Below are 26,530 nucleotides of genomic sequence, written 5' to 3'. Positions count from 1 at the left end.
TTCCTTTACCTTTCAAAAAATGTATACTTTTGCATGTTGTGTGTGGGTGTCTATAAAACTAAGACCTAAGACCCAAAAACTATGACCTGTAAAACTTAAACTAAGACCTACTAAACTAAGACCTATAAGATGAGAGTATTGTAAATTTATTGCACCAGCCCAGTCTCCAGAAGTAGAGAGAATACTTTCCTCTTTGCAAACAATGGAAAAATAAGCACCCACCAAAAATGAGCTACCGGATGCTTAAATCTGTGTTTATATTTAGCCTCCTTTACCTTTCAAAAAATGTATACTTTTGCATGTTGTGTGTGGGTGTCTATAAAACTAAGACCTAAGACCCAAAAACTATGACCTGTAAAACTTAAACTAAGACCTACAAGATGAGAGTATTGTAAATTTATTGCACCAGCCCAGTCTCCAGAAGTAGAGAGAATACTTTTCTCTTTACCAACAATGGAAAAATAAGCACCCACCAAAATGAGTTACTAGGTGCCTATATCTGTGTTTATAATTTAGCTTCCTCTATACCTTTCGAAAATTGTATACTTTGTATGTTGTGTGTCAATAATTAGCCTATAATACGGCACCTAAAGCATTTCAAAGATTTCACAGGCCCCCCTAAGTATTACTTCATACTTTATATACTGTGTAGTACCTCTTACTTGCTACCATGTAGTATATCTTGATAAATCACATGAATATGGTAAATACTGTATTTGCAGGAGATTTTTGAGACTGTTACCAGATGGGTCAACCATGACTTAGATCATCGAAAGCAACTTGCTATAAACTACCTTGAGAAGTTCAAGCTACACAGGTATACAATTCCTGCTGGAATACTGCAGAAAGCCTTCGATGGGGGATTGCGAGATATTCCCGAGTGTAAAACAATACTGGAGGAGGTGATAGCCATGGAAACCAAGACTATGTCTCTACAAAGGGCATTTGTGATTTCACAGCAACCTATCGCACAAGTTTCTGGCAGGGCACAGCATGCAAAGAAGTACATGGAAGAAAACTTCACCTACTTGTCAAAGCAGCCAGATTTCTTGGATCAAACAACAACAGAATGCATGGAAAACTTTCTACAAACTCACCTTGACTACAATTACAGAGGTCATAAAGAGAAAGATGTAAGTATTGTATTTTTATTGCACCAGCCCAGTCTTCAGAAGTAGAGAGAATACTTTCATCTTTGTCAACGATGGGGAAAAAAAAGCACCCACCAAAATGAGTTACTGGATGCTTAAATCTGTGTTTATATTTAACTTCCTCTATCTACCTTTCAAAAAATGTACACTTTTGTTTTGTTGTGTGTGGGTGTCTATAAAACTAAGACCTAACACCGAAAAACTAAGACCTGTAAAACTAAGAACTACTAAAAGAAAAAAGCATCTTAAGATTGATAAAGGTTCTTTTTCAGATCCAATAAAATGATACAACTCACTCAGAAATATTTCAATTCCTATCAGGAATCTTGTTCACTCTGGTACTGGTGTTTCTAGATGTTTTTAGCACCGCAACACTTCTGTCTGGTTTTGATGACGCCACCAAACTTTCTTGTTGCCAGTATTTATGACCTGGTCATAAATTTTGTCCAGTCGGTAGGCCCCCTCGCCTTTATTCATAGTGTCTTTTCCTCTACTCCTGATCCAGATTGCTTCCTTTAGCCAGCGTGTAGTTTTGTCAGATTCTTGATCAATAACCTGAGCCTCCTCCCACCCAATTACGTGGTTTTGTTGGCAACATGTTCGCAATGGCAGATTTGTGAATTTCTGAAGCGGATGCTTTTCGTTGCGACCGGGTGAAGCTTTTGGCGCTTACTTTTTCGCTTTCTGACTTGTGTTCTGTTAATCTTGTCTCAAACAAGCGGCCTGTTTCCCCGATGTAAGTTTTGGGGCAGTTCTGACAGGGTATCTCGTAGATCACTTCTGCTGATTGTAATGGGTCGCGCTTGTCTTTCGGGTGAACTAACATGTTACGTATCGTGCGGTGGGGTTTCATACTGGTGGAAAAGCCATGTTTCTTAAAAACTCTGGAAACCCTCTCGGAGAGTCCCTCCACATATGGGACGACCACAAGACCTTTACTCCTCTCCTTGCTGTCTTTGGGGGGCTTTTTCTTGGGTTTCGGATGCTCTTTGTCCGCTTTAACTTTGTTAATGGACCACTCAGGGTAACCGCATCTAGCGAGGGCTTGTTTTATGTGCGACTCCTCATTTTTCCGGTCTTCCGTCTCAGTCACAATGGTGTCCTTTCTATCAAGCAGAGTTCTTACAACGCCTAGCTTCTGATGTAGTGGGTGGTGAGAATTGAATTGCAAGTATTGATCGGTATGAGTTGGTTTGCGATAAATACAAAGTTTCGTGGTACCGTCAGGCTTCTTGATGATTAACGTGTCTAAGAAAGGCAAGCTACTGTTGGACTCTTCCTCATAAGTGAACTTGATGCTACCCGTCGGGTCAACTTGGTTGAGATGTTGCGTCAAGTTCTCTGCCTCGCCACGCTTAATGACCTCTAGCACATCGTCGACGATCTCTTCCAAAGGGACGGTTTGCAGTTGCGCGGGGCTGTGGTAATCGCTTCTTCCTCAAGCCACTCCATGAAAAGGTCTACTGCTATCGGGCTGAGTGGACTACCCATCGCCATGCCTTTCTTCTGTTTGTAGATTATTCCTTTCGACGTGAAGTACGTTGTGGTCAAAATGAAGTTCACCAACTCCATGAGATCATTGACGGTAAGCAATGTCCTTTGGCCGAGGTTAGGATCTTGTTCTAGCTTGCGGCGGATAATATCTAACGTCAACTCAATGGGGGTATTGGTGAATAACGACACCACGTCGTGTGAAATGAGGCACTCATCCTCTCTGATGGTTATTTCACCTAAGTCCTCAGCCAACTGTTTAGAGTTGAGCAGGTGGTGGCTGGTTGTACCAACAATTGGACTTAAGATGTCAGCCAGCGAGCGGGATACATTATATCCAATGGAGCCTGTGTAATCTACTATGGGACGGAGAGGCGTGTCCTTCTTATGGATTTTTGGACTACCATAGATGCGGGGGACAATCTCAGCCGTGGGATACAAGAACTTTTTATCCTCAGGTCTTATTTTGCCTTCTTTTTCAAGTCTACCGAGCATATTCACCAATTGCTTTTTGTACTTTGGCGTAGGGTCTTTATTGAGTTTGACATAAGTGCTGGTATCATTTAGCATGTCAGATAATTTTGCCTCATACTCATCGGTATCCATGATAACAGTAGCACGGCCTTTGTCTGCACCTAAGATCTTGACTGATTTTTCTTTCTGAAGTTGTTTTATGGCGAGTCTTTCCTCTTTTGGGATATTAGATTTGGGGGGTTTGGTTGATTTTATAGCACCATCAACCTCCGATCTGAGCTGCGCCGCAACTCCGCTAGGTAACTTCCAACACGCTCGCTCACACGCAACAATGTACTCGCTTGTTATGGAACGATCTATACTGTCGGGGATATGGCATAATTGAGGCCACGACTAAGCACCTTTTCTTGCGCATTAGTAACTTTGTATTTGGATAAATTAACTACCCACCGTTTGATCTGGGTTCCGCTGAGGTCTAATTCATCACTGCTGGTCGGAAATTTTGGCTTGTTAAGCTTAGATCTTTCTTGTTTTTCCACCAATCGATCGAACTTGCCTTGCTGACGGGCGCGGACATCTTGAAATGTCTTTTCGCGAGATCTCGCGAGATGTTCAGTGATGTTTGTTTTCACGTCGTCGGGGAAACCGTGGGAGTTTAAATCCTTGTTTACCTTTGATTTTTGGCGATCTAAGTGCTCAAGTTTGTTGTTTATTACTCTGATTCTCTCGCGTAACAACTCTTTTTCCGCTTTATTAACTATATCACGAGCTCTTTGCGTGTTGATGGGACATTTGAGACGTAAACTGGGTGGGGTAAGGCTCTGATCACGGCAGCGTAAAGTGAATATACGATGGTTCCTAAATCTGGAAGTCTTTTTCTCGATATTTTCACAATTCGGAGCTTCTCTTCACGGTATCTTCTCCGTAATTCTTCTTTAACTCTTGAAACAGATTCATCAGGATCGTTCATAGTTCATAAGATTGATAAAGGGTTTTTTTCAGATCCAATAAAATGATACAACTCACTCAGAAATATTTCAATTCCTATCAGGAATCTTGTTCACTCTGGTACTGGTGTTTCTAGATGTTTTTAGCACCGGCAACACTTCTGTCTGGTTTTGATGACGTCACCAAACTTTCTTGTTGCCAGGTCATAAATACTCGGCAACAAGAAAGTTTGGTGACGTCATCAAAACCAGACAGAAGTGTTGCCGGTGCTAAAAACATCTAGAAACACCAGTACCAGAGTGAACAAGATTCCTGATAGGAATTGAAATATTTCTGAGTGAGTTGTATCATTTTATTGGATCTGAAAAAGAACCTTTATCAATCTTATGAACTATGAACGATCCTGATGAATCTGTTTCAAGAGAAAAAAGCATCTTTAAAGAATAATGCCCTCAAGCATTACCGTCCAGTTTCAAACATGCAATTTACCTCCAAAGTTCTTGAAAAATGTGCTTCATCTCAGATAACTTGTCACACTGATACCAATAACCTTTCTGAGCCTATGCAGTCTGCCTACAGAGGGCAACACATGCAGTACTGAAACGACCTTAGTCTCAGTCCAAAATGACATCTTGCGTGCATTGGATGACCAAAAGGTTGTCTTGCTGTTGATGTTAGATCTCTCAGCAGCTTTCGAACTTGATTCTCTCATGAACTGGTAGCCAATGAAGATCTTTTAAGAGTGGGCTCACATGATCAGACCTGGGCTTGCGATATATCAGCTTGGCACATTTGTTCTGTAATTTCTGTAGTCTGGAGAGATCTTTCTGTGTTATTCCATTGAGCAAAATGTTACAGTAATCAAGATGTGAGAGAATGGGGGTTCTGATGGTATTGTGACAAGTATTGAAATCCAAATATGGACGAATTCTGATGATGTTTCTAATGAGCCCATTGACTAATTTACAAAGTTGGGTGATGTGAGCAGACATACAGCCTGTCTCAAAAAAAATTGTGCAAGTGAAAAGCGCCCTCTTTGGCAATTAGAAAATACCGTTGTGACATGATGCTTACATCAACGTCAAGGGCATAGTCTGAGCTCTCAAATAACGTTTGTTCTGTTCAATTTGCTCTTTTTAATCTTGAGATATGTTTAGTTAACAACGAAAGGGTAAAATCACAATTGTGCCACTTTTACTAGGGAAGAGGGCTGTACATGTAAAACAATGATAGCTGATGTTGATGCGTCTAATGCACTCCCCTTCGGGGCTCGTGCATTAGACGCATCAACACCAGCGCATCGTGCATTAAATTGTCTAATTTCATTAATTTGTCAAATTTTATGAACTTGTCAAAGTTCATTAACCTATAAGTGTGCAATATTTGTTTGTCTTTTAACATGTCTTGAATGACAAAGAGAACAGTATTTACCATGGTAAAATTATTGACATGCACATGTATTTAATTTTACAGCAGAATGTGAAATATTTATTTATTGTTTAATTTGTCGTAAGTGGAAAAAGAGAATCATTATACCTTTATCATGATAAAACACTAAAAACAATTTTGTATTGTTGTGTAATTGATGCATTCTTTATGATTTCACGAAGGAACTCTTGATAAATTTGATGCTATCATTGATTTACATGTACAGCCCTCTTCCCTAGTAAAAGTGGCACAATTGTGATTTTACCCATTCGTTGTTAATTAAACATATCTGGAGATTAAACAAGCAAATTGAACAGAACAAACATTATTTGAGAGCTAAGACTACGCCCTTGACGTTGATGTAAGCATCATGTCACAACGGTATTTTCTAATTGCCAAAGAGGGCGCTTTTCACTTGCACAATTTTTTTTGAGACAGGCTGTACACATTTGACGATCAAAAACAACCCCAAGGTTACGAACAGAAGTGGATGGGAAAATCTCCACACCATCAAGAATAAGGCTAACATTGGCAATATTTTTAAAATGATGTGGAGATGCTGCCAGAAAAACCTCAGTCTTTTCTTGATTTAGTTTGAGCTTGTTTTCAATCATCCAAGTCTGTATGTCTGCAACACATTATGAAAGCTCGCCAGATGTGTTGCAGACATCCAAGTCTGTATGTCTGCAACACATCTGGCGAGCTTTCATAATGCATGCACTACATCACCAGGAATTGTAGGATCTACCACCAAATAAATCTGGGTATCATCAGCATGTATATGGTATTTTACATTATGCTGACGCAGGATTTCCCAACAACATGAGTATAATATACAAAGCATAATGGCCCAGTTACAGACCCTTGAGGGAGGCCATACTCCAGATGCGTATCTTTAGAATAAGTACCTGATACCAGTATTCTAAATGATATATTTTCAAGATATGAACTATAATACCAGTCATAGGCAGAACCTCCAATACCAAAGTCATCTCTGAGCCTATGCATTAAAATTTTGTGGTCCACCATGTCGAGACACTCACGCTTGTGTATAAGTCCCTGAAGGTTAAATACCACTAATTATGTATTACACGTGTTTCAATGGGAAAATGCCTAATTTCGGGTGGAATTTTCTCATATTCAGAACTCTCACAGTTCAATGCCACCAATATCAGGTGAAACTATATGATTTAGATGCCAAATGATCAAAAATTCAACATAGGTTGACCTGAGACTTTTCTTGTTTTAACGCACTGAACCGTAAATACCTTAAAATGACAGTGCGCCCTCGAAGCTGAAAGTTACAATATGATAGGGCGACTATTTACTAAAAACCGAAGCTGCGTGCGTATGAATTTTGGTACTATTACATCAAAATGTCATATAATGAGAGAAAATGTACCATTTTGAAGCATCAAACTCTAAAAAGTACTTTTTGGCTATATAACTTGATCAATTTCAGCGATTTTAATGCAGTCTTTTTGAATGCCATGAAAACAAATAGTTCCTCATCGTATTTCAATGTATCGCCCAGGCCTATTAGTGGTCTTTAACCTGAATGGGCTCTCTCCTCAGTACATTTCCTACTGTCTCACGGTCAAGAGCTGCATACATGCTATGTGCACCAGGTCCAGTGAGAGTGTTAATTTTATCATCCTCGCACCAGGAAATGTGCTGGGGATAGAGCCTTTTCAGTGACCAAAGTTTTGGAATGGCTTACCATTAAATTTTGTGGTTTTCTTTTCTCTTGCATCCCTAGGCAAAGGCGCATATAAATACTTGTTGTTATGTTATGTTAAACTAAGATCTATAAGATGAGAGTATTGTAAATTTATTGCACCAGCCCAGTCTCCGGAAGTAGAAAGAATACTTTTCTATTTGCTACCGATGGAAAAATAAGCAGCTATCAAAATGTGCGCTTATATCTGTGTTAATATTTAGCTTCCTCTACCTTTCAAAAAATGTACACTTTTGTATGTTGAGCGTGGGAATAACCGCCGTGGGTGTCTATTAAACTAAGAACTTACACCAAAAAACTAAGACCTATAAAACTTAAGACCTGTAAAACTAAGACCTACTTAACTAAGACCTATAAGATGAGAGTATTGTAAATTTATAGCACCAGCTCAATCCCCAGAAGTAGAGAGAATACTTTCCTCTTTGCCAACTACGGAAAACTAAGTACCCATTAAAATGAGTTGGGGTGTGCCTACATATGTGTTTATATTTATAGCTTCCTCTACCTTTCAAAAATGTATACTTTGTATGTTGTGTGTGAATGATCAATAAGTTACTGCATTTCGAAGACTTCACAGGTCCCCTAAGTTCATAATACTGGGTAGTACCTCTTACTTGCTACCATGTAGTTTATCTTGATAAATCAAATGAATATGGTAAATAATGTATTTGCAGGAGATTTTTGAGACTGTTACCAGATGGGTCAACCATGACTTAGATCATCGAAAGCAACTTGCTATAGACTACCTTGAGAAGTTCAAGCTACATACGCATACAATTCCTGCTGGAATACTCCAGAAAGCCTTCGATGAGGGATTGCGAGATATTCCTGAGTGTAAAACAATACTGGAAGAGGTGATAGACATGGAAACCAAGACAATGTCTCTACAAAGGGCATTTGAGATTTCACAGCACCCTATCCTACGAGTTTCTGATAGGGCAAAGCATGCAAAGAAGTACATGGAAGAAAACTTCACCTACTTGTCAAAGCAGCCAGATTTCTTGGATCAAACAACAACAGAATGCATGGAAACTTTACTAAAAGTTTTCTTTGCCTACAACACCCACAGATATGATGAGAATGATGTGAGTATTGTTAATTTATTGCACTTCTCCCAATTAAACAAAAAATAACACTATCACATTAAAAAACAATAAAATAAATACTTTCAGGTAAAAAAAATGGGTCTTCATAAAAATTGCACCAGCACAGTAAATAACATCTGAAAGTGTAAACAAATCTGTTTTGTCATATAAAACAGTGTGGAAATCTTTTTTTTTTTCAAATTCAGAACTAGGAAATAATCCATGTAATTCAATTCATTTAAAAGTTGATCCTGGTTTAAATGCATTTTGACTTCTTTTCTTTATTTTTAGCAAATTAGTGCATTCTCATGATCTTAATCATTGAGATATATACAAATAACAATCAACATCAAGAATATGTGAAAAAGTTATTCTGTTCAAACACGGCATGTAAGTTTCACTTGGCAGCAAAAGGTATGGATAACATGCTTTCAAAACAAGGTTACCATATTTTAAGTGAGTGTTCCATACAAGGTGTGTAAACCACATTTACCAGTATTTTTCACATTTTAACAAGTAACCACCATGATATAACCATACCCAGAGGATGATTTAAGGAAGCCCCATCATGTACTGTAAAAGTGTTATCACGAGAGTTTCAACTTCCACTTTACTTTTCAAATCCCATTGAACTCTGTGCAAAAGATGTTGTTTTAGAATTGCCCGTGTGTCATTATTACTTGATCGATTTCAGATCTAAAGTGATGTATGCATGAAGGATAATTCACACCTTCTGTAGATAACATAAAATGTGAAATCGACCAACTTTTTGAAGGTGTTTTTATTGTAAATACATCTGTCCAAATTCAAATTTAACCATGCACGTGTGTATGCAGTGAGCGGGCAGTGGTGTCATGTTCACTCACACAGCTGTGCTAACCGCAAGACTTGCTGGGAAGTGCTTAAATCATCCTCTGAACCATACCTGTGCGATAAATATTGTATTTGCAGGGAATATTTGAAGCTGTTACCAGATGGATCAACCATGACTTAGATCAACGAAAGCAACTAGCTATAGATTACCTTCCGAAGTTTAAGCTATATAAGCTTCAATCTCATACACTACAGAAAGCCCTGGATGGTGGAATGAAAAAAATCCCAGAGTTTAAAACCATACTGCAGGAAGTTATAGCTCGGACAGAAAGGAGGAATGTCAATTTGGCAATTACCCCACTACACATTGAGTATTCTCAATGGTTTGGTGGAGCGAAGGAGGTATGTTGAACAAGATACAAGGTTACCATCCAAAACATTCATTTCAGCTGACAATCTCTTTTACTTAGACTGACAAATTGGGTGATTGAGATTTGCTACTCTCCTTTGAATTCATGGGAAAGAGAAAAAAATCTTCTTTGCCATTCCTTCAAATTATATAACCATAACCTTAAATGACATTGAATTACTGAATTATCCTCATACAGTGGAACCTGATAAAACAAGCCTGATCAAACAATTTTTTTGCCCTATTATCTAGTTTTGCAGAAAAGACCTGGCTGTAGTACAGAATTCTTATTTTACTAATGTCTTGCGATCATCAATGTAAAAAATAAAAGTTGCATTGTTAGTGGCATATCGTGGCCGCTACTACCGGATGGAGGGGGGGGGGGGCTACAGAAAATGTAAATTTTGCCACCCCCAGCAGCAACAGCCCCAAAAGGTGTTTTTTTTTTTCAATTTTAAAAAAGAATTAGAGATGTTACACCTCCAATAACCTAACATATGAGGATACTTTTATTATTGAACAAGTTCACGAGTTTAAATATCTTGGGAGTAAAACTTGATTCTAAACTTTCTTGGTCAGCTCATGTAGATTATTTATGTAAAAATGTTTCTAAAAAAATTGGTGTCATTAGGAGTGTTAAATATTTCCTGCCTCGTCAAACCATTGTTATAATATCAAATGCACTTGTTATGCCTCAATTTGATTATGGTAGTTCTGTATGGAGTAATTTTTCTTGTGAATTTCAAAAAAGGCTGCAAGTGTTACAAAATCAGCTAGCCAGGACAATTTTATCTGCAGATATTAGAACACCAATAAGTAACTTAATGAGTGCACTTAAGTGGATAAAACTAAATGATAGATGGAATAATCAACTTCTTATTTTAGTTTTTAAGTGCTTAAGAAACCTCGGTCCATCTTATCTATCATCTCAATTTGAATTTGTTCATGATAGTCATATGCATATTACCAGGAATCATACATCAAATACTCTTGTTGTACCAAAATGTATTTCAAATTCAGGCAAGCGTACATTCCATGCCAGAGCTGTTAATACTTGGAATGGAATTTCACCTCAAATCGGCAAAGAATTAAATAATATGTCTTTGTATCAATTAAAAGCGCAGGAATTTCTATTCCCTTATAAATTGTACTTTTTATAAGGACATTTTAACTTTAGCTTGTATTTTGTATAATTTTTGCCATATGAGTTCAATATTAATTATTATGTTATTGATTTACCATGTGTATAATATGTAAATTTACTGTTTATCAATATGTATTACAGTATTTATAATTGTATGAGGGCCTGCTTGGAAAGCAGTGCTTGACACCTGAGACCATAATGGTCTCAGCTTGACACTGAAGTGGAATTACCCTCAATACAGAAAGATTATTATTATTATTATTACAATAACCCCCACCGCCTCGAGCGGCCATGCTGGAGACAAAAAAGGTATAGTTACATTAATTTAGAGTCCGAAGTTTACCGTTTTCTAAAATCTGTATTGTAAAATTTGCAAATCTGTGTTAAATGAATAAATAAATGAATAAAGCTTAAAATGAAAAATAAAATGCAAAAACAATTTTAATGTCATAATAAAGTGTTCAATATCGCGATCAATATGCTCTGATTGGAATACTCTCACGATAATAGACTGACTGTTACAATGTTTGAAAGGATATGGGGGTTTCCTATTACTAATTCATAACCTCATTAATATACGCAATACATGCGATCCAACCATTTATATTTATTTGGCAAAACAACAGTGGACCTCCGCGCCATCAGCGTAAATATTAGTAACCTCCGCGCCCGCCGTGTTGTGCGTTGAACAAAATGCGAGAGCGCTGGCTGCCGTATTTGGATTGCGCGCTACCATATATGCACAGATTGTGATACGCACATCTGTTATTGGTCAGCCTGTTTTAGCCTGATCGATTTTTGAAAAGGCAAAATGTAAAAATTGTTTATTTTTGAGGAAAATTGTGTGATATTTTATAAAGTGAAGAGATGAAAGTGACAGTTATGAATGAGGTTAATAACTTTGCATCGGTAATATGTCGGGCATTGTGAAAAATCTAAACATTTTGCCTTTGGACCTCGAATATCCCTCTGTTCCAAAGGCAAAATGTTTAGATTTTTCACAATGCCCTCCAATAACCGATGCTCAGTTATTAACCTCTAAACAGTATTTTTATCATAAATATTGACACACACAACTCATGATTGTTTTTAACATTTATTTCTCTTATATTTTAACAATTTTTGTCACATCATACAAAAATGTCATGTTTGTGTTGTACCTCCGATTCCGTGATTTTTTTCTTGTTTTCCGTAAAACGGAAAACTTCAGACTCTACATGAATTTTCCATAATTTTCCACCCTTTTTCATTAATAATTCTTCTTGACGGCCCTTCTGCCCGCCCTTTTTTCTTAAATAATTCTTCTTGCTGCTCCTTCATTTTCCGTCGCCCTGCCTTTGCTTTTTACCCGGGAGGCTCGTGCCCCAAAGCCCCCCAAAAAAAATATGTGTATGATTGTAAACATACTACATGCAACTTTCTTGCACTCACTGGGAAAATTGCAATGCAGATACCTCTTAATTATCTAATCAATAACTGATTGCTTTTCAGAACAGCAATAGGGATTAAATGTGCACATGTACCTGTCTTCATAACCGCTAAAACCTAAATTTCATTCAATTTAGAATGGCACACACAACTTTATTTCATTCACCCAGAGAGAGAGAGAGAGAGAGAGAGAGAAAGAGAAAGAAAGAGGGAGAGAGGGAGAGAGAGAGAGAGAGAGAGAGAAAGATCAAGTTTCCTCTAATCCTCCCCAAAACACCACACATTGAAACAGTAGGTCTTTATTTGTTATTCATTACAGATACTAATTCACATTGGAGGGAAGAGCATGCCCAACAATAACATCAGATACTACACTGCATGTGGCTGGAAGGGACTGCATTGTATCAAAGAATTGCCAAGAAAAATCCGGTATCATAGCACGGTAGTTGTCAATGGTCACCTCTGTGTAGCTGGTGGTATGGGACAAAGTTGGGGAAGATACAAAGGTTTTGGTACTTGCCTGAGCAGCTTTTATTGCTATGACAGTATGCAACGAACCTGGAAATCCTTAGCTTCTATGACCACAGCAAGAGCATATTTTGTCATGGTTCATATGGATGGTTTAGTTTATGCCATAGGAGGTAAGCAAAACCACTCAGTATTGTCAAGTGTGGAGCGCTACAGCTTGGTTCAGGAGTCTTGGCAGTCTATTGCACCATTAGCAGTTGGTGTTACAGACCCATCAGCAATCACTTATAAGGGGAAGATACTTGTCTATGGGATGAAAGCTTGGTACTCAAACAGATATGTCTTACAGATCTTCTCTCCAGACAAGACAGGGTCAAATCAAGGAGGAAGTTGGAGTATTGCACTAGATGATCAACAGCATGCAACAAGATCAACCAGCACCCCAAAGTATGTCCTCACTGTACAGAATGACAAGGTCTACAGAATCACTTATGAAGATACCAGTGACAACAAACAGGTCTTACATGTATGCGTCACTGAGCTTCAATGTGACTTTGATCATGAGCCCCCATGTGTCCATATTGGAGCTACTGAAGACCAAGCACATTTACACACAATCATCACATCTGCTGGGCCTAACATTTTCTCCATCAACAGAGAGCTTTATGCTAATGTTCTCGGATGCATTTACAAGACGGGCATTGCAGATTCAGATGAAGATGTGATGAAGTATGAAAACATGAGGAAAATCCGCCAACTCGCTTTAGAAGATAATGCAGGATGTGTCACACTACTTACAATACCACAAGAAGAAGAAGTTTGGTATTAAAATTTTCTCATCAAGGGCAACAGTTGTGGCAATGTTATAACTTAGGCCAAACAAAAATTGTTGTGTTGCCCTCAGCCCTCCTTTATTTTTTATTTGAATGACAATTTTACAGATGTGCTCAAAAAAATCAATGTTTTTCAATTAATATATTTTATTCATGACTAGTCTTAAAATTGATTATCTAACAAGTTTCCATGCTGCTAAGTATCCAACAGTCACAATTGACAAATGGCTCTAATGGAAGGAGCATTATTTAATATTTGTGCAGATTTTTTTTTAACTGAATGTTTAAAAAAAAAAGAAAAAAGAAAAGATAATAAAACCGACCCAACTTAACATTTTTCCACTTGAGTGCAACTCATCATTTTATTTATTTTTTGGCCTTATCCCAACAAAATCTATCCATCTGAAATGACTTTTGCTACAGAATCAATTTTGCGGATCTTGGGTAGACGTCTAATAGTTAGTACTTACGGATATAAATAATTTCCAAATAGATGTAGGCCAACGTTATTACATATAAAAAAATCTTTATACAGCCTGACCATCGTGAAGATGTTGAATTTGACATGGATATTGCAGAATTTTCATGCAATGATGTGTTTGATGTAAAAATGTCAACAGAGACCCAGTGCAGATACTAGTTGTGTATAAACTATAACTAAACTAATATTTTTATTAACAAAGTGCAGTAATGGAAAAAACAAGATGGCTCAATCGATTAGAGGCCGGAAGACCAGGAAGATCCTGTCACAGTTATTCAACATGTGTTGAGTACCTGTAGTCTCATGTATGTTCTTCTCTTTTTCTTCCATTACATTTTCTGGATTATGTTTGTAAATTACATCAAACTGGTCAAGTTAATTACAGAAAATTAGTTACAAAATCTAATATAATCCAGGTTAAATTACTAGTTTGTATAAAGTTATTTTACATATCACATATCCTCTATGCATACATATCTATTACTAATTTTAAAAAGCCATCATTTAATTTCTGAACAGAATACATAATGTGACATGATCAAGGGGAATGAGTCACATGTCAACCATGGTCGAAAATGAGTTTTTCTGTATTTTTCTATAGAGCTTTCAGAAACTGACAACCCTATGTTGATACGATTTTTCTTAAAGAAGTTATGTCAATTTATCAACCATTGAAAACAATATAAAACAAAAGAATTTTAACACTTTCTTTGCCAATATCTCAAAATTAATATTAGCGACATACGACTCATTTCCCTTGATCGTGTCACATATACCAAAGTGATGGTGTGATTATGTCCATGTTGTATAAAAAGATTTATACATAATTTTTATATGGTGAAATCTGTCACCATCTTATATGTGACCCAACCAATGAGGTAGAACATAAGAGTACAAACTCCGCCATGGAGGTAATCAATTGTTGGCAATACTGTTCTCCTGTGTACCTTAATAAGGTTTTCTTATCATAATTTTGTTTGTATTTTGCTTGACTTATTATGAGTGAATATCTGTAAATCCCACTATCATTTTGTTTAAAAGACAACATGTTTTGGTCCTATGTCAGAAAACAGATTGATACTTCACACATCTAATTCAATTTCCATCAATAGGGATATTTTTATATCAACCATTTTTTTGAAAAATAACATATTAAATGAAATGAAATGATTTGTTTAAATTTCATAGTGATGATTGAAATCATCACTGTAAAACAGCGTACCTTGTAATTAATTTTGCATCTTCAAAAAAACCTGTCTCAAAAGTTAGACCTTAGTAATGGGAAACTTCCTTTCCTAGTGTATCATCTCAACAATACTTTTTGCCTTGTCCGAGTACCAACATTTTTACCATTTTCAGCAAATCCTTTTCTCCGATGAACGGAGCAGATGAATCCTTCCTTTTACGCACTAATCACAGGCTGTGGGGAGTTCATCCTCAGACACAAACTAGTATTTTTTTTATATCGGCTGTTATTATAATCTTACCTGTGGTTCACTTTGTATGGATTTGATAAATGCATGTTGTGCTAGTTTAGGTTGGTTTGCATCTACTGCCACCACTCCTAGAGCTGTCCAGTGAGCATGATTGCCGCTATCCAAACTTATTGCTTTCTTCAAACACTGTAGAAAAGTTATAACATGTTGAGAGATATAATAATTATTCATAGATTTATTTGTAGTCTCATTAAAGTGTATGATTTAGGATTGTAATGTAATGTAATAAAATCTTTTAAGTGCACAACTAAAATGATGCTCTAACCGCTAACAAAGGTTTATAGAAAGTGAGTGTGTGTTTTCTGTTTTGTAAATATACACAGAGCAAGTGTACAAAAGACACAGAGAAAGTGGGTGTGCGTTTTCTGTTTTGTAAATATACACATATCAAGTGTACAAAAGACACAGAGAAAGTGGGTGTGCGTTTTCTGTTTTGTAAATATACACAGAGCAAGTGTACAAAAGACACAGAGAAAGTGGGTGTGTGTTTTCTGTTTTGTAAATATACACATAGCAAGTGTACAAAAGACACAGAGAAAGTGGGTGTGCGTTTTCTGTTTTGTAAATATACACAGAGCAAGTGTACAAAAGACACAGAGAAAATGGGTGTCCGTTTTCTGTTTTGTAAATATACACATAGCAAGTGTACAAAAGACACAGAGAAAGTGGGTGTGCGTTTTCTGTTTTGTAAATATACACAGAGCAAGTGTACAAAAGACACAGAGAAAGTGGGTGTGTGTTTTCTGTTTTGTAAATATACACAGAGCAAGTGTACAAAAGACACAGAGAAAGTGGGTGTGTGTTTTCTGTTTTGTAAATATACACATAGCAAGTGTACAAAAGACACAGAGAAAGTGGGTGTGTGTTTTCTGTTTTGTAAACATACACAGAGCAAGTGTACAAAAGACACAGAGAAAGTGGGTGTGTGTTTTCTGTTTTGTAAATATACAGAGCAAGTGTGAAAAATGTGCACAGAGAAAATAAGTGTTTTCTGTTTTGTAAATATACACAGAGCAAGTGTGCAAAAGACACACAGAGAAAGTGAGTTCGTGTTCTGTTTTGTAAATATACACAGAGCAAGTGTGCAAGACATACACAGAAAGTGAGTTTGTGTTTTCTGTTTTGTAAATATACACAGAGCAAGTGTGGAAAAGACACAGAGAAAGTGAGTGTGTGTTTTCTGTTTTGTAAATATACACAGAGCAAGTGTGCAAAAGACACACAGAGAAAGCGAGTTTGTGTTCTGTTTGTAAATATACACAGAGCAAGTGTGCAAAAGATGCACAGGGAAAGTGAGTGTGTGTTTTCTGTTTTTGTAAATATACACAGAGCAAGTGTGAAAAATATGCAGAGAAAATAAGTGTTTTCTGTTTTGTAAATATACACAGAGCAAGTGTGCAAAAGACACACATAGAAAGTGAGTATGTTTTCTGTTTTTGTAAATATACACAGAGCAAGTGTACAAGACACACACAGAAAGTAAGTGTATTTTCTGTTTTGTAAATATACAGAGCAAGTGTGCAAAAGACACACAGAGAAAGTGAGTGTGTTTTGTTTTTGTAAATATACACAGAGCATGTGTGAAAAATGTGCACAGAGAAAGTAAGTGTATTTTCTGTTTTGTAAATATACAGAGCAAGTGTGCAAAAGACACACAGAGAAAGTGAGTGTGTTTTCTGTTTTGTAAATATACACAGAGTAAGTGTGTAAAAGACACACAGAGAAAGTGGGTGTGTGTGTTCTGTTTTGTAAACATACACAGAGCAAGTGTGCAAAAGATGCACAGAGAAAGTGAGTGTGAGTTTTCTGCTTTTGTAAACATACACAGAGCAAGTGTGCAAAAGACACACAGAGAAAGTGAGTTTGTGTTGTTTTGTAAACATACACAGAACAAGTGTGCAAAAGACACACAGAGAAAGTGAGTTTGTATTTTGTTTTGTAAACATACACAGAGCAAGTGTGCAAATGACACGCAGAGAAAGTGAATTTGTGTTTGTTTTATAATCATACACAGAGCAAGTGTGCAAAAGACACACAGAGAAAGTGAATTTGTGTTTTTTGCTTTGTAATCATACACAGAGCAAGTGTGCAAAAGACACACAGAGAAAGTGAGTTCGTTTTTCTGTTTTTGTAAACATATGCTTGCACTTTAACCAAACAAATAGCCTATGGGGAGAATTCTTAGTGGTATGGCATATTGTAAGTGTAGATTTTAGCTTGCAGTCAAAGATGATAACTTTTGCATAAGTACAAAATATTATAGCCTAGAATGATCATGGTCATCAAATAAGAAGAGCTGCATGTATAGATTACTGTACGGTGTGTAAGACAATCATTGACATAAGTCATATATGTTAGGATCGCAATGTACATTTGCACACACAGAGAAAGTGAATTTGTGTTTTTTGCTTTGTAATCATACACAGAGCAAGTGTACAAAAGACACACAGAGAAAGTGAGTTCGTTTTTCTGTTTTTGTAAACATATGCTTGCACTTTAACCAAACAAATAGCCTATGGGGAGAATTCTTAGTGGTATGGCATATTGTAAGTGTAGATTTTTAGCTTGCAGTCAAAGATGATAACTTTTGCATAAGTACAAAATATTATAGCCTAGAATGATCATGGTCATCAAATAAGAAGAGCTGCATGTATAGATTACTGTACGGTGTGTAAGACAATCATTGACATAAGTCATATATGTTAGGATCGCAATGTACATATGCAAGCCTGAGAATCGGTAAATATATATAGAGACCTCAGGCAAATATCAAATTACTTTGTCTGGAGGATTCAAGTTAACACACTTAAACCTGGTTTTTAAATATGCGCAGATATAGAAATACTCACCCAAAACATCACCACAGGTGATAATCAGGGTTAGGGTTAGATTAGGGTTAGGGTAACTCTAACCCCATATATCAAATATATATATATATATCAAATGTCAAGTATTTAACTCTAACCCCATATATCAAATATATATATATCAAATGTCAAGTAATTTACTTGCATATTGTGGAATAGGCTTTTACGATGGGAGTTCATAACAGTTTTTCAGCAGGTTCGCAGCCGAACAAGTTTGGAACTGTCAAGCTTTCATCAGGAGTACCTCTGACTTCTTCAGGACAAAGTATCTAAGAACCAAGAAAGAGACATGTAGGCCATCCCTTGCCTTCTGATGGCTCTGAAAAGAGCTGTTCACTGAAGACTTTCCTTCAGAGAACAAGCAGACCTGACTTATCTGCTAATGTAAAAGGTTGACTGAAAAGAGCCATTCACTGACAGTGACAGTCTTCAGTGAACGGCTCTTTTCAGAGCCATCAGAAGGCAAGAGGTGCCCTACATGTCTCATTCTTAGGTACTTTGTCCTGAAGAAGTCAGAGCTACTCCTGACAAAAGCTTGACGGTTCTAAACTTGTCCGATGGCAAACTCACTAAAACTTTTACTAATTTACTTGCATTCATGCAGTGGAAACAATAATCCTCTCAATATAATTATCATACATGTAGTTTACTATAGTAAATATTATGAGTTTATAGTTTGATGTATTTCTTATATAATCCTAATAAAATTGGTGAAGGCTTACCTGCAGTGATTTCACAATGAATTGTGCTTTATTGGTGTTGTCCTTTGCTTGATGATAATAGTTCACTCCTAGGTCATGCCACAAGCTAGCACAATCCCCCTGAATGCGTACAGCCCGTCCATAACACCTGCAAGAAAATTCAGTAATTATATTAATGGTTCATTCAAGTCAGAAATTGAATTAATTTAACTGTCACATATGCTTATTCTACATGCGCTGTTTTGTTTTGTTTTTTTGTTAAATAACATAAGACACCAACAGCTACCTGAATGTCTGTCCTTTGCAGGTTTGCATCACCGGTAGGCATGAATTATGTCACATGGGAGTAGGAATAGGATACCCCTGGATTGATTCACTTCTCTTTCAAGTTGTCAAAACTACAATTAACAATTTCACAGACATGCAAGATGGTGTATAGCAGTCAAGTTAGCTCAATCGTTAAGGCGTTCGACTATGGTGCGGGAGGTTGTGGGTTCGAACCCTGGTGGTGCCTAGTACGATCTCATGGAAAAATTGAGTTAGCTTGAAATTCCCCTGGACAAGGAACTCACTGCTAATTTGTCTCGTTGTAACCCGTACGAAACTCGGGGAGCTGATCCTGGTTGCGATGGTTATTTGTGGAATGTGTAGGGTGTGCGCTCTTGAAGCAACAAAATCCCTGAATTGTTGTTTAATGGTTTATGGAATGATGTGGGGCCGTAGTGGTCAGCGACAACCTGTAAAGTGTGCTGAGGCTTGTGGATCAACGTCTAGGCGTTGTGCCTGTGCGTAGCGCAATATAAATCACTGGGCTTTTTTTCTTCTTTTTTTGTTGTTGTTTTGTTTCAGATGTGAAACACTATATGAAGAGCATCCTCAACATAAACCCACAATCAGGGATCCAATGGGATATTCCAGTTGAAATCAATACACCCCTATGGAAGATGTGACCTTAATCTTCCACATAGGGAGTGTGTTACCTGAATGGGTGACTCCATTTGAAATCTAGTTTATGTCTTCCACAGAGAATGTGTGGATTTCAACTTGAATAGCATAATGGACAGTCAGTGTTTACACCTTTTCCCTCTCAAAACCAATTTTTGCATACCAAAAATAAAATTAGTGTTATTTTTGGTATGCAATAAAATTATGTGGTTTGACACCAAGCACTATTTTCTTTAGTGCTTTCCTGTACAAAGACAACTCTCCACACATGGGCCAATGGCTTAACAACCCCTCCAAAGGATGGTGCACTCTCATGGTTCATTTTGGTCCACAACCCCAGGCCAATACCAAAGCAATTTACCAGCACTGGGAATCAAACCTAGACCTCATGCAACAGAGGCGATTACACTAACCACTGCACCACTTTCAACTTGTGCTGTATGGGACACACATACTTTCTTCACATCCAAATACTGTTTGATCCTGTGTTTGTCCACACATATGCCAGCAGGGAATGAATGTATGAGGGGCGAGTGCTTCACATCAACCTGTCCCTACAAGTTGAAGCACTATAGATGTATGCTAGAATCAACTCAGTTTGCAAACGTCAAAGGACTATTGAAAAGCTAGTACTTGACATTGACAGGGATTAGGGTACTTTGAATATTTCATCTCACCTTGCTCCCAAAGCCTGCAGCTCAGTTTTGGTCTGTTCCATTTCCTCACCATTTTTCTGCTGAGGCTCCATAAGACTGACAGGCACTGAAATCCTAAAATAAAGACAATTTAATAGAGTACCAATCATATCAAAGGTATTACACATGCACATATGCAATATAAATACATTTCATACCATGATGGGGCTTGATTCAACTTATATGATGACTGCTTTCTAAAGAAACAGCAAGTCACAGAAACATGAAAGCAACAGCTAGTGAAAGATCATATTATATACTGAAGAGATATACTACATATGAATGTAAGTGTCATTTGAAAATGTACATTCATTTGCATATCAAGGATTTGATGGTTTACTTGTATTTGAATCATTTATCTGAATTTATTTGAATCATAATCATTTATCAACATAATGATGGTGTTTGTTTGCTTGTTTACTTTAATTAGCCATCCTGGTACATAAATGAATAATGTTTCCAAGCTATTTCTATTTCTGTCACTTTTTCAGCAATAATCACAACATGTAAGACAGGAATAACATGATAGTTTAAATATCAAAACTTACTTAACAAGCTGTGAGTCTAGAGGATGAAGTAGGGTGCAGGCATCTCCTAACAGCTTCCATACACATGCCAAGTCTGGCTTTAGTCTTGCAGCTCTGTCAAGATAAAATCCAATGATCCCAAATACACAAACAGTTTTTTGATGGAAGCAATATTACATAACATAACTATGAATTGAAACATCTAGTCATTTCATTAAACATCGTTCATAGTAAAGAGAAAATTATGATGAACTCTTCAGTGGCGCATGCGCACTTTGTTGAAAGTGGGGGACCAGGTTGTTCAGTTCCCCCGAATGGAGTCTGATTAGGAGTGTAAGGTGCGGACGTATGACTGATTTCCCCCGAATGACCAACAAAAGCATGTTCCCCCCTGCCCATGCCACTGGAACTCTTTTTGATAAGCAATACCTGTTTTAACCAATATCAATATGGGATTATTACCAGAAGTATTTTACTGATATTAAACTAACACCACAAGTAGAGTACACTTCATAATTCTGAAACCATCAGAGAGTATAATAGCACATTTTCACCAAGAAAACGGAAAGAAAAGACAACGCACAGACTTAGCATCTGCCTCTTACACAGGTAGTATAGTACAAGCTAGATTATGTTTTTGATATAGTGTGATTTGTAATGCAAAATTATGATATATACATATTTGTGCTGGCTAATTAAAGAAAAAACTAACTGTGAAAACCTGCCTGGAAATTGTTCCATAATGAATAGGTATTGGGGTTTCTGTAATTTGCATAAAGTGACACATGCATATCAAAATATAATACAACATTCTTATTAGGGTAACTAATTAGCAACTCACCTTGCCAGTACCCTGACAGCAAGTTGAACATAATCCACAGCACGTCCAGTAAAGAACTGTTGAAGTGATGCCTTGGCTAAACACACATATGCTTCACCTTGTCCTAAACATAATTGGAATAATTCAACATACTTATTATTAAACTTCTACGATACTAGAATTTGGTAAATTCACCTGAGCCTTTCATGAATACACAATTTTACACATCATTATATTATTATCTGTTTTAAGACTTGGTACAATTCAAGACTATTTCAATTTGTATGAGCCAGAAGATCTGTCTTTTTGCACTTGGTGACCCTGTTTATCATGTGGAAAGAAGCACAGGGTCACACAATGCTACATGGCTGGTTCAGCGAATGAGGTGCAGGTTTTAATTAGCCAATCTCGACCCCACTTTTATATTTACACAAAACACATATTTCATGTGAAGTGTGAAAGAACTCTGATAAAGGATAGAAGTTTCTCAAAGGATAAATGAGCAGGCCACAGGGGCGGATCTAGGAATTTTCAATAGAGGGGGCGCCAAGCCACTGCCGCTGCGGCTCGGCGCCCATACAAAGTCAGGCGCTGCTCTGTAAAAATACACAAAGCCAGGCGCCACTCTGCAAAAAATACACAAAGTCAGGCGCCGCGCTGCAAATATTACAGGGGGCGCGCGCCGGGTATGCTCCCCTGCCTCTAACTCCGCCCCTGGGCCATGTTATACCGTAAAATTCCGTCTACAAGCATATATATGCCTCTAAACAAGGTTTTTTTGACACAAGAGACAAGAGGCACACACTCTCAACAAAAACGTTATTTGGAGTTTGAACAACTATATTACTGATAAAGCATGAAAGGCGGCTGTACAAACATGTATATTTGTAAGACCAATCTATTGCAATGTTTTTGAGAAGGGTATTGGCCTTTCATATCTTTCGTTAAAAAAAACCCTCGTTTAGAGGCATATATGCTTCTAGACGGAATTCTACGGTATGTATTCTGTTTATACAATCATAATGTATGATATCTCTTTGACTTCATATGAATGATCACGCTGTCCAGATTTTTGACATCTGAGAAAAAAGCATTAACCACCTATGCTATTTCACTTTAAGTTTCTGTGTGCAAGATATTAAAGATTCCAATAGTCCAGATTCGTCAGTTGTTTCTTTGTGCTTGTTTGCTTAATGAAATTTTATTTTTAGTAACTGTGAATTTAATCGCCTACGAGGAAAAAAAGCCAAATGGATCAAATGCATTTTTGCAACAAAATATATCTGTTGAATACAAGAAGGCTGTAAAGTAAGCATAGTAATAACAACACAGTCTTACATTCAAATATCAAAGTTGAAAACTCTCTTTTGTATTGACCTCCTTTACCTACAACCATGGCCAAAATGTCTTGGGACACTTATGTAAAACGTACACTATATTATGGCCTTATTTCCGTTATTATTAACATGATAAAGTGGAGGTTTCTTTGGTGTCAAGCCTAAATCCTTTCCTAACACCCTTACCCACCCTATCCCCTCCAATCAATGTTGGGTGCCACTAGGCACATGTGACCAAAAAAGTAGTATTCAACTTTGATCGGGGGAGTGGGAGGCTTAATTACATTACCCTATCAAACTGTCCCAACACTTATGGCCAGCATTGTAGTCATGGCTTAAAACAAGGACTATGACAGAAGTTTAAGGACCAACCTTTGAGAGCAGGAATATAGTCTGATGACACATCCAATATGACATGATATTCTGCTACAGCTTCTGAGAATGCACCAAGGCTTTGCTTAATGGCTGCAATTCTGTAATATTAAACAAATATAATAGAAGAAGAATAGTTGCAAACATTTATAAAGTTCACTTTATTGGGCTATTCTAGTTGAAATCCACACACCCCTATAGAGGACATGACCTTCATTTCCTACACAGGTAGTATAGATTTCATAGGGGGCGTATGGAGTTCACCTGGAATAGTCAATTGTAACCATGTGAAAAATCCTCCACATACAGTGTACATAAGAAAAAAATCAGGTTATCCGGCGGATGACCAGGTCATGAAATTTTTTTGCAGCACAACCCCTACAGTCATTCGTATTGAGTACTCCTCCCCCTCTAAAATGGGAATCTTTTTTTTATTTTGTTCCCAATGGATTAACATAAATGAAATATTTGACTACTTACTGAAACATGCAGTAAACTGCTGATGGATCAAGCTATGTGAAAAAAGAGAAATGAAAAAAAAAAGTTTAATTTACACGCTGTCATAACAGATGCTGATTCCAATCGACATCTCATCCTTTGATTTTGTGAAATGCTAATAATTAGATATGATCTTTCACATGTTATGGCATATCTGGAGACATGCCTAGCACAAAATTTGGTGACTGACCAACCATTTTCTAAATTCTAACACTATGCCTCATCTGCAAAATAATTTGCCTCAACATTTCAGTCAGTTGTTTAACATGACCACATTTTAAGTTCAACTCAAATATCATCTTTTTTCCAATGTTGCTTATACTGTTTTTGTTTTATCTTGATGTATTTTTAATGTGCTGTTATTTGTACTTTTTATTGCTGAAGCACTTTTTCATTCATTACTAAATTTGAAAAATACTGTACATTACTTTCTAAGATCCGTAAATAAATTCATCAGGATTGTCCATAATACATTATTCACAAGAGTTCTGGTGTACAAATCCAAAAGTATTTCGGTATAAAGATGTTATAAATATACCTCAATGACGATTCGTACTACATTGATCGAGAATTGATCAGTCAATTTGAGAAAGTACTACGATGTAGTACGAAACGTCATTGAGGTATGTTTATAACATCTTTATACCGAAATACTTTTGGATTTGTACACCAGAACTTTTGTTAATAATGTACATTACATTACTAAATGTTAATTAAGCAATGTAATGTTTGTTACATACTCAAAAAAAATCTATAAATTGCATTAACTACTTCATAAATGTATACCTCAGTGCCTCTTGTGAAAGCTTTCAGTGCTGCTGTCAAACTGCCTCTTGCCATGTATGCTTCCCCAAGACATTCCCAGCAGTGTCTGGTAAAGAAAAACAAAACAATAAATAAGTTCATATGGTTTTTTGTGTATTTATTTGTTTTCACCTCCATTGAATGTTGTGTCACATTTTTGCTGTTTTTAAATTTACTCTTTGTTACTGTAACACACTTGCATCCTTTTGGATCTATCATTTGGTTGCCTGCTATTCAGTTGGAATAGAATTGTCTTGTCTTTAAAATTGATAATAGAATTACTTTACTAATAGAATTAAAATATTCCCTTACCTATCCTTTGGGTCTGCCCTCAGAGCTGCTTGAAAACTACCAAAAGAAAATGAAATAACATATATTAGCATCAATTACTATCAATACATGGTAAATGTAATTTTTGTCAATAATTATGAAAAACAAAACATGCCTGAAATACATGTATTTTCAAGATAATTTGACAAAACATGCATATTAAGCAAGTCAGCCTATTTCACACTTACATTGGTAAGCGTGGTAAAAATACAGGGGTCAAAGAATGGGACTTTTTATAAGGGGTATTAATATTAATTAACAAGCACTTGCAGAACTTTACAGTAACAGGTAAGTGCTATTTTACCAATTTGATAAAGGTGCTTGCTTTGAGAGATAATGCTTCTTTGTTCCATTTTTGCTGTTGCCTTCTGGTTTATGCTGGGGCTACTTGGATGAGTTTAAGGGCAAGCATCCTTTGCTCACATATTCCATGAGCCCTGCTTCATACTCATAAACTGACCTACAAGAAAAATTGTGCTGCAGACAAAAACAACTAAAATATAAAAAAAAATTCAAAAGTCTTACCAAAATAGCAAATATCAAAACATTAACAACCAAAAGAAAGCATCACAAAACAATACCAACATATGTGATCAGGGAGATATATCATAAATATCTTGACACCCACTCCGTGATTCTTATGGAAGACCTAAACGCATCCGTCAACAGAAGTATACCAAGCGCAAGAGACAAGTCTCTGCTCAAATTCTAAGACAAATTGATATCTATGTGGCTGTCTCTAAGCAGCAGAGGAACAGAGTCCATCCAATCTGACTACATTCTGGTCTCCGCAGATGAGAATAATCTTTAAAGTGGCTATCAATCGCTTGGTTGACATTTTGAGTAGCAATATGTCTGACCAAGTGCAAACAAAAATTATCTACAAGATCTTCAAGTCAGCAGTTAAAAATGTGGAAAAGAAATACCACTCTCTAAAAGCTGAACTGGTTCATCGCAAATTACAGATTGCTTACTGAAAAGCAAATCTTGCCGAACATGGTTACCACATTTCATGATATCTCCCTTGCTGTGGAGGTCTAAGAATGAGCTTGACATCTGGACAGCCCAGATTGCAAGACTGGTGAAGATAAATAAAGAAAAGTATGCCAAGTGGAATCAAATAGGTTCACTGAGAGATCCAGATCATCCTACATCTGTCAAAAGCCAATCTGAGACCTGGAATAAGAGGGTCCAGAGCATCAATATGCGAGGAGCAGAGCATAAAGAAATCATGGAAGCAAAAACTG

The 26,530-nt window shown here is 36.9% G+C and overlaps 2 protein-coding genes across 2 annotated transcripts in view; one reads left to right on the top strand and one right to left on the bottom strand.

The window, feature by feature from the left end:
• Positions 1-15,026, top strand: part of LOC140158665 (uncharacterized) — a 42,096-nt gene extending 27,070 nt beyond the window's left edge. Inside the window, exons 12-15 of the mRNA XM_072181843.1 lie at positions 723-1,133; positions 7,905-8,315; positions 9,267-9,530; positions 12,429-15,026. Of these exons, the coding sequence (XP_072037944.1) occupies positions 723-1,133; positions 7,905-8,315; positions 9,267-9,530; positions 12,429-13,406 (2,064 nt within the window). The 3' untranslated portion in view covers positions 13,407-15,026. The remainder of the gene's footprint in view (positions 1-722; positions 1,134-7,904; positions 8,316-9,266; positions 9,531-12,428) is intronic.
• LOC140158359 (tetratricopeptide repeat protein 37-like) overlaps positions 1-26,530 on the bottom strand; it is a 149,318-nt gene that overhangs the window by 99,932 nt on the left and 22,856 nt on the right. The window contains exons 17-25 of the mRNA XM_072181450.1: positions 25,266-25,301; positions 24,936-25,020; positions 24,132-24,163; positions 23,652-23,752; positions 21,964-22,066; positions 21,144-21,236; positions 20,578-20,670; positions 18,977-19,103; positions 15,379-15,513 (exon numbers count right to left, since the gene is read on the bottom strand). Coding sequence (XP_072037551.1) covers positions 15,379-15,513; positions 18,977-19,103; positions 20,578-20,670; positions 21,144-21,236; positions 21,964-22,066; positions 23,652-23,752; positions 24,132-24,163; positions 24,936-25,020; positions 25,266-25,301 — 805 coding nt within the window. The remainder of the gene's footprint in view (positions 1-15,378; positions 15,514-18,976; positions 19,104-20,577; positions 20,671-21,143; positions 21,237-21,963; positions 22,067-23,651; positions 23,753-24,131; positions 24,164-24,935; positions 25,021-25,265; positions 25,302-26,530) is intronic.

The sequence above is a fragment of the Amphiura filiformis genome, chromosome 8 (assembly GCF_039555335.1).
Source record: "Amphiura filiformis chromosome 8, Afil_fr2py, whole genome shotgun sequence".
In the NCBI taxonomy this organism is placed as follows: domain Eukaryota; kingdom Metazoa; phylum Echinodermata; class Ophiuroidea; order Amphilepidida; family Amphiuridae; genus Amphiura; species Amphiura filiformis.
Note: the sequence above shows the minus strand (reverse complement) of the source record. Positions and strands in the feature narration are given on the sequence as shown.